The sequence below is a fragment of the Coregonus clupeaformis genome, chromosome 39, assembly GCF_020615455.1.
Source record: "Coregonus clupeaformis isolate EN_2021a chromosome 39, ASM2061545v1, whole genome shotgun sequence".
NCBI classification, from domain to species: Eukaryota; Metazoa; Chordata; class Actinopteri; order Salmoniformes; family Salmonidae; genus Coregonus; species Coregonus clupeaformis.
In genome coordinates, this window is record NC_059230.1 from 6,511,382 (window position 1) to 6,520,015 (window position 8,634).

Here is an 8,634-nt window from a genome sequence, read left to right on the forward strand (position 1 = left end):
TTGCCTTGTCAGCTCGGGGATTCGATTCAGCAACCTTTCTGGCCCAACGCTCCTACCCGCCAAGCTACCTAGAACAAGCTATGAAGGAAAGATACTGGAGTTTTGTTGCAGGTACTGCCAACTAGCGCAAAAATAATATTATGATATATAGTCCAAAATAATATCCCAATATGTAACTATGGATTTTTTCCCCCCCATCACTTGCGCGCAAACATGTTGTGTCTACACAGAAACCTCAAACTCAACCACACCTAGACCCACACAGACACACCTCTTACCCAGTAGTCTCAATGAAGTCCACACATAGCACTATGTCATAACTGCCTGGGTACAGACAGCCTCCAGCCGGCCTAGTCTTTGTCTCTACAGCCTGGGGCTTTCCTGAGGAGCTTACCCCAGGCACCTCACTCCCTCTCTGGGCAACATAGGCTGCCGGGGTAGGCCTCGCTGTGGGCCTACCACAGACCAAGAGAAATAGAGAGAGAAACGATTCTTAGTCAAATACATTAACACAATTATCAAACAAATTAAGTCAAACAAAACCATCAAAACAGCAATGATAAAACATAATGTGTGTGTGTCCATCTCTCCTTCCTCTCTCTCATTCACTCACTCTGTTCTCTTCTCTTTCTCCTCCTCCTCGGCAGTAAGGTCAACAACGCCCCGCCCACTTCCCTCCTCCTCTTTCCCCACTTCACTCCTCCTGTCCTCTTCTCGTTCTCTCTCTCCGTCCTCTAGTCTCTCTGCCAGGGCCAACCCCAGCTCAGTCAGAGAATACCTAGGAGAGGGGGATGAGGGACAGAGAGAGATGGAAAGAGATCGGCTACTACAAGGAGGACAGTGGGGAGGAGGACAGAGGACAGGGGACAGAGAGAGATGGAAAGAGATCGGCTACTACAAGGAGGACAGTGGGGAGGAGGACAGAGGACAGGAGGACAGAGAGATGGAAAGAGATCGGCTACTACAAGGAGGACAGGGGGGAGGAGGACAGAGGACAGGAGGACAGAGAGATGGAAAGAGAACGGCTACTACAAGGAGGACAGTGGGGAGGAGGACAGAGGACAGGAGGACAGAGAGATGGAAAGAGAACGGCTACTACAAGGAGGACAGTGGGGAGGAGGACAGAGGACAGGGGACAGAGAGAGATGGAAAGAGATCGGCTACTACAAGGAGGACAGGGGGGAGGAGGACAGAGGACAGGGGGGAGGAGGACAGGGGACAGAGAGAGATGGAAAGAGATTGGCTACTACAAGGAGGACAGAGGGGAGGAGGACAGAGGACAGGGGACAGAGAGAGATGGAAAGAGATTGGCTACTACAAGGTAACAGAGAAAGTGACAAGTGAAGAAGAACAAACGAAGTAGGAAGAAAACAGAGTTTGAAAAAGAAGAGAAGACAAGGCGTAGTCGTTTACCTGGCGGGGTTGTGGGTCTTCACCACCAGGTCTTTCTGTATCAGGGTACTGACTGAGGACCAGGCTGTGTATTTACTACCTAGGTCAGGCTGCAGGCGACCAGAGGGGAAGGAGGACAGAGGACAGGGGGGAGGAGGACAGAGGACAGGGGGGAGGAGGACAGGGGAAGGGAGGACATGGGGGAGGAGGACAGAGGACAGGGGGGAGGAACACAGGGGGGAGGAGGACAGAGGATAGGGGGGAGGAGGACAGAAGATAGGGGGAGGAGGACAGAGGACAGGGGGAAGGAGGACAGTGGACAGGGGAAAGGGAGGACAGAGGATAGGGTGGAGGAGGACAGAGGACAGGAAGGGAGGAGGACAGAGGACAGGGGGAAGGAGGACAGAGGACAGGCGGGAGGAGGACAGAGGACAGGGGAAAGGAGGACAGAGGATAGGAGGGAGGAGGACAGAGGGGAGGAGGAAAGAGGACAGGGAGGAGGAGGACAGATGACAGGGGGGAGGAGGACAGAGGAGAAGAGGGGAAGGGAAGAGGGTATGTTAGAGTCATTGATTGATTGTGCTAGCATGACAAGAGACCTCAGAGTTATGTTGCAGCAACGTTGTGTCAATGTTGCAGCAACGTTGTGTCAATGTTGCAGCAACGGTGTGTCAATGTTGCAGCAACGGTGTGTCAATGTTGTAGCAACGTTGTGTCAATGTTGTAGCAACGTTGTGTCAATGTGTGAATGTTGTAGCAACGTTGTGTCAATGTGTGAATGTTGTAGCAATGTTGTATGAATGTGGCTCAGACTCACCACAGAGAAGGACTTGTCACACAGATGCTGAGCCTCAGCCTGTAGCTCCAGTTTAAACATAAAGCCTTTACCATCAGGAACCTGGAGAGATGACCGGGGGAGAGAAGAGGGACTATGATCAATGTCACACGCCTGAGAAACCAAAGAGCATCTTACTTACATTAACTGTAACTGCAATCACAGAGTGCACAGATCCTTCTGCTTCTTCTGAGAGGAGGGAGAGAGAAAGAGAGGAGTGAAAGATCAAAGATGGGGAGAGAGGGACAGGCTGGGAGGGGAGAGAGGGACAGGCTGGGAGGGGAGAGAGGGACAGGCTGGGAGGGGAGAGAGGGACAGGCTGGGAGGGGAGAGAGGGACAGGCTGGGAGGGGAGAGAGGGACAGGCTGGGAGGGGAGGGAGGGACAGGCTGGGAGGGGAGAGAGGGACAGGCTGGGAGGGGAGGGAGGGACAGGCTGGGAGGGGAGAGGGGGACAGGCTGGGAGGGGAGGGAGGGACAGGCTGGGAGGGGAGAGGGGGACAGGCTGGGAGGGGAGGGAGGGGCGAGAGGGACAGGCTGGGAGGGGAGAGAGGGACAGGCTGGGAGGGGAGAGAGGGACAGGGTGGGAGGGGAGAGGGGGACAGGCTGGGAGGGGAGAGGGGGACAGGCTGGGAGGGGAGGGAGGGACAGGCTGGGAGGGGAGGGAGGGACAGGGTGGGAGGGAAGAGGGGACAGGGTGGGAGGGGAGGGAGGGACAGGGTGGGAGGGGAGAGGGGGACAGGGTGGGAGGGAAGAGGGGGACAGGCTGGGAGGGGAGAGGGGGACAGGCTGGGAGGGGAGGGAGGGACAGGCTGGGAGGGGAGAGAGGGACAGGGTGGGAGGGAAGAGGGGGACAGGGTGGGAGGGGAGAGGGGGACAGGGTGGGAGGGGAGAGGGGGACAGGGTGGGAGGGGAGAGGGGGACAGGCTGGGAGGGGTAAAATAGGGAGATATGACACACAAAAAAGTGAAAATAGGAGGATGACATCACTGAAAAGCGACAGAAGGTGAAAGAGAGTGAACAGACCTGAGACTCTCTGTAGAGTGTTAGCAGAACAGCATAGCCTCCAGACCTCTTCTGGGGCACGTATTCTCTCTTCCTCCTCCCTCCTTCCCTCTCTTTCCTAGAGGGCTCTTTGGTGGGCTGAGCCAGGTTGTTGTTGCTATGGCAACTAGGGGCCACCGTCACACCGCTGGGGAGGGAGTGGATGGGAGCGTCCGGACCTGGAAGGGGGAGGGAGGGAGGAGTGGGAGGATTAACTTATTATCAATCTATCACTCCATCCATCTTCACATTTCTGTATCTCTCCCTTTCTCCAGTCCAGTACACCTCCCATCCTTCATCCATCTCTCTCTATATAGCCTTCCCCTCCCTCTCCCCATTTCTCTCTGCAATGCCTCTAACTTCTCATCCAATATCTTGCATCATTTACCTCCCTCTCTTTTGCTCTCACATTTTTACATTTTACATTTTAGTCATTTAGCAGACGCTCTTATCCAGAGCGACTTACAGTTAGTGAATACATATATATTATTTTTTTATACTGGCCCCCCGTGGGAATCAAACCCACAACCCTGGCGTTGCAAACGCCATGCTCTATCAACTGAGCTACATCCCTGCCGGCCATTCCCTTCCCTACCCTGGACGACGCTGGGCCAATTGTGCGCCGCCCATGAGTCTCCCGGTCGCGGCCGGCTGCGACAGAGCCTGGATTCGAACCAGGATCTCTAGTGGCACAGTTAGCACTGCGATGCAGTGCCTTAGACCACTGCGCCTCTCTCTCTCTCCCTCCATCTCACCGTTCTCTCTGCAATGCCTCTGTAACTTCTCATCCAGTATCTTGCAGATTCCGTCTCCAAAGTTCTGTAGAATCTTTGCCTCTCGAGCGTTCCGGAGGGGTAGGGGGTACTTCTTCAATGAACTGATAGCCTGGCGAGATGGAGAGGGGGAGGGATATGCAACAGAAAACATGTCTCGTTAGCTAATAGTGTTCTTCAGTGCAGGATTTTGTTCTAGCCCAGCACTAACACACCTGATTCAGCTAGTCAAGGACTGGATGATGATCTCGTTTAGCAATGAGTCAGGTGTGTTTTAGTGCTGGTCTGGAACAATTGCCTGCACACCCGGAGGGTCTCCACAGTAGCATGCAGAAAGTGTCCTGGGGTGTGAAGGGTTTTGTTCCAACCCAGCAGCTTATGTAGCTAGTTACCTTCTGATACACATTGTGCAAGTCATTACAGCCCGAGTGTGTTTAGTTACCTTCTGGTAAACGTACTGTGTCTTCTGTCCCCTCTCTACTGCCTGGTCCCGTAACTCTGTCAGCCACTGGAGGAAGAGGGGGTTGGGGCACGGGGGTAGGGTGCGCTTTCTACCCAGACGGACCTGCTCTATAGCTGGCATCACTGTGTCTCTAGTCCTGCCACATCGCTAATGGTACTGCGAAAGGGAGAGAGAGAGAGAGACCTGTAGTGTTGTTGTCGATTTGCTCCCGCGCCAAGCACCTTTTCCCCGTTTTCTAAACGTTTTGCGCATGTGCAAACGTTACACAAAACCCTGTGAAGAAAACAGCTGCGGCCGACAAAACAAGCAATCCATTTAAGACGATATTTTATCAATATTGTTTATTAAATAGTCTACTCAACTGAACTACAAGAAAAGTCACGCTACATTTGCCACAAGAACTTGTGTGTAACAGCTGTTAGATGATAAGCTAGCTACGTTAGCTAGTTTACACACTGAAGTTGGTTAGCTGGCTAACAATCTGCACTGTCTGCTCTGCCAATATTCAGCGCGTTGGAAGCATGCACATAATGTGAAGTCAGATCTGTTTTTATATAATTAATAGCTGCATAAAAAAAGTACCTTTAGTTTGTTGGTCCTGTTTCCGCTACACTACAGGGTCATGTGACATGCAAGGAGGAAGGTTTGATACAATCCGATAGCGTATTAGCGCCATCCGTCGGCGACAATGCAACTTTAAAAGTTACAACTGTATCTTGCACCAAGTAAAGAAAGATACAAGTCAACAATATATTCTATGCCACAATGTAGCTGCATGCACAAAAATAATTATAATTTAAACGCGCGGTAGGAAGCCTACGTGCAGAACCAATTGTTAACCCTTCGGTATGAATATTTGCAATAACTGAAGCACAGGTGGTTTACTTGCTCACTTTCAAATCAGTATTATGAAACGTTAACTCAGTAAACATACTTGTGACTTTTAAAATGTGTATTGTTTGTTACCTATTAGCCTACAAATGCGTTGCCCAGAGATATCCAGATAAATAGACCGTTATGCAATGGGTTTCCCTTATTAATATCAGGCTCCCATGTACCGTTAACGGCCGGGAACCGCCCCTTAGAACAGAACGCAGAAGGAGATATTCGGTTGGATTCCATCAACAAGACCAAACAACGACCAACTGGAATCTACTGTCTCAGACGCTACTCCCACCCTGCTTTCCCCTCTCTCTCTCTCTCTCTCTCTCTCTCTCTCTCTCTCTCTCTCTCTCTCTCTCTCTCTCTCTCTCTCTCTCTCTCTCTCTCTCTCTCTCTCTCTCTCTCTCTCTCTCTCTCTCTCTCTCTCTCTCTCTCTCTCTCTCTCTCTCTCACCCATCCACTATCTCTCTCCCCTTGGTCTCAATTAAATTAAATTCAAAGGGCTTTATTGGCAAACGTGTTTACATTGCCAAAGCAAGTGAAATAGATAATAAACAAAAGTGAAATAAACAATCAAAAATGAACAGTAAACATTACACTCACAAAAGTTCCAAATGAAGAGACATTTCAAATGTCATATTATGGCTATGTACGGTGTTATAATGATGTGCAAATAGTTACAGTAAAAAAAAAGGGAAAATAAATCAACATAAATATAGGTTGTATTTAGAATGGTGTTTGTTCTTCACTGGTTGCACTTTTCTTGTGGCAACAGGTCACACATGTTGCTGCTGTGATTGCATACTGTGGTATTTCACCCAATAGTTAGGAGTTTATCAAAATTGGATTTGTTTTCGAATTCTTTGAGGGTCTGTGTAATCTGTCTTTCTGTCTCTCTGTCTCTCTCTCTCTCTCTCTCTCTCTCTCTCTCTCTCTCTCTCTCTCTCTCTCTCTCTCTCTCTCTCTCTCCCCCCCACACACACACACCACCAGCTTTCTTTTAATCTATTGATTTAACTGAATAAACTAAACTGATTGATTTACAGATACACAGTAGGCCAATACTTTATACATTCCAGGAAATAGATTTAATATTGAGCAATAACTAACACCATGATTGTCAAATATACACAGACAGCATCCACAACACACCACACCCATCAACCACACCAGGAAAACAATCTTGCGGTGACCTACAGCAAGTCAAGTTGGCAACATGGTAAGGAAAGTCTTTGAAAGAAAGGAACATTCGAATCTCACTGTTTTACTGGCCACAGACAAGACAACCCCAGCAAGAAATGAAGAAGAAAAAAAACGCAGTAGTGTTTCTTTATACCAGTACACAACAAAATAGAACAAGTTGATGCAAGAAAACACATTATAGATAGTGATAGAATGTTCGCAAAAAAAAAATATATTAACAGAAAACAAAACCCTAGATACAGTCAGGTCCATAATTATTGGCACCCTTGATAAAGCTGAACAAAACGTACTGTATAAAATAAACTATACAAACACTGATCTAAATTGTATGCTCAAAACATGGGGAAACTATATTATTTTATACTAATACAATTGCTCAGAGAAAGAGATTTTGTTGAACAAGAAATACAAATAAAAATATTTTAAAAGAAATCGGGGTTCTTGGCACCCCCGTTTTCAATACTCCAGCACCCCCCGTTGCGAGGATAACGGCACTGAGCATTTTTCTGAAAACGTTTTATGAGATTGGGAAACACGTTGGGATGGATCTTAGACCATTCCTCCATACAGAATCAATGGGGTACAAGTCCAGAGACTGAGGTGGCCATTGCAACATTTAGATTTTTTTTGGTCGATTTTTGATTAGTGCTTGGGGTTATTATCTTTCTGGAAGATCCACTTGTGACCAAGTGTCAGCCTTCTGGCAAAATAAATCAAGTTTTTGGGCAGAAATGTCCTAGTACTGGTACATAACATCAAAGATCCACCACCATATTTTGCAGTAGGTATGGGGGGGTTCTTTCCTGCATGTGCTTCTGTTTTTCAATACCAAATCCACCACTTGTGTGCACCGCCAAATAGCTCTGTTTTCATGTCATCTGACCTGAGCACCGGTTCCAATCCAAGCGCCAATGCCGTTATCAAACTCCAGGTGGTGCTGTGGTCAGATGACATGAAAACAGAGCTTTCTTTCGCTGTGCAATTGTATTAGTATAAAAATAGTATAATTTCCCCCATTTTGTTGAGCATGCAATATAGCTCAGTATTTGTATTTTTATACAGTGTTTTTTGCTCATCTTTATCAAGGGTGTCAATAATGATGGACCTGACTGTACTTTTATTTATATATTTTTATTTATAGTAGTCATTCAAACACCTGTCATCAATAGAAACATCTCTCTCTCTCTCTCTGTTATATAAACTATCATTGTGATCTCACCAATGCATGCAGTAGATAGCCTTTTGGTTCTCTTTAGCTTATGAGTAGTCAGGCACTTATACAGCAGAAAAACACAAACACACAAGGTCAAAAACCAAATGCAGATTCCCCAATCTCTAATAACAATGCCTCTTACAAAGAAAAGAATAACAGCACATCAAACACACAAATAGGACCGTCTATATACATGAACCTACGGCACCTTACAGAAAAAAAAATAGAAAAACCAACAGCGTTATATAGTGGAGTTATTTCTAACCCAAGAATCAGTCTAAATTCTATACTATACCTACAATAATCTTAGCCTGGTTCCAGATCTGCTTGTGCTGTCTTGTCAAACACAATAGGATTTGCCTACACAGCACAAACAGGTTTGGGACCAGGCTAGAATAATCTCACTGTGCTTTTCCAGTATGCTAGTAATCATCTCTTCCATAGAAGTTCTATCCCTTCCAAGTCCTATTGGATATGAATGTAAACATGACTGGCATCTCTGTCTTTAAACACTAGTTACAGTTGTACAACACAGGATTGGGATCAATTCCATTTTAATTCCAGTCAATTCAATTGCGCTTTTCAGAAGCCGTGGCATCACCCGGGTGGGTGCTAAATGTTCGGCAATGGAGGACCAGATCCTACAGAGGAGCGGGTACCTGTGGAAGACCAGAACCTACGGAGGAGCGGGTACCTGTGGAGGACCAGAACCTACGGAGGAGCGGGTCCTGTGGAGGACCAGAACCTACGGAGGAGCGGGTACTGTGGAGGACCAGAACCTACGGAGGAGCGGGTCCTGTGGAAGACCAGAACCTACGGAGGAGCGGGTCT

General features: G+C 47.8%; 1 protein-coding gene across 2 annotated transcripts in view; it reads right to left on the reverse strand.

Moving 5' to 3' along the window:
- mus81 (MUS81 structure-specific endonuclease subunit) overlaps positions 1 to 5,167 on the reverse strand; it is a 33,976-nt gene extending 28,809 nt beyond the window's left edge. For both annotated transcript variants that reach the window (XM_045211768.1, XM_045211767.1), the window contains exons 1-8: positions 5,088 to 5,167; positions 4,485 to 4,661; positions 4,025 to 4,154; positions 3,252 to 3,448; positions 2,210 to 2,290; positions 1,414 to 1,502; positions 614 to 778; positions 279 to 455 (exon numbers count right to left, since the gene is read on the reverse strand). In XM_045211768.1, the coding sequence (XP_045067703.1) occupies positions 279 to 455; positions 614 to 778; positions 1,414 to 1,502; positions 2,210 to 2,290; positions 3,252 to 3,448; positions 4,025 to 4,154; positions 4,485 to 4,625 (980 nt within the window). In that variant the 5' untranslated portion in view covers positions 4,626 to 4,661; positions 5,088 to 5,167. The remainder of the gene's footprint in view (positions 1 to 278; positions 456 to 613; positions 779 to 1,413; positions 1,503 to 2,209; positions 2,291 to 3,251; positions 3,449 to 4,024; positions 4,155 to 4,484; positions 4,662 to 5,087) is intronic.
- Positions 5,168 to 8,634: the final 3,467 nt, after the last annotated feature.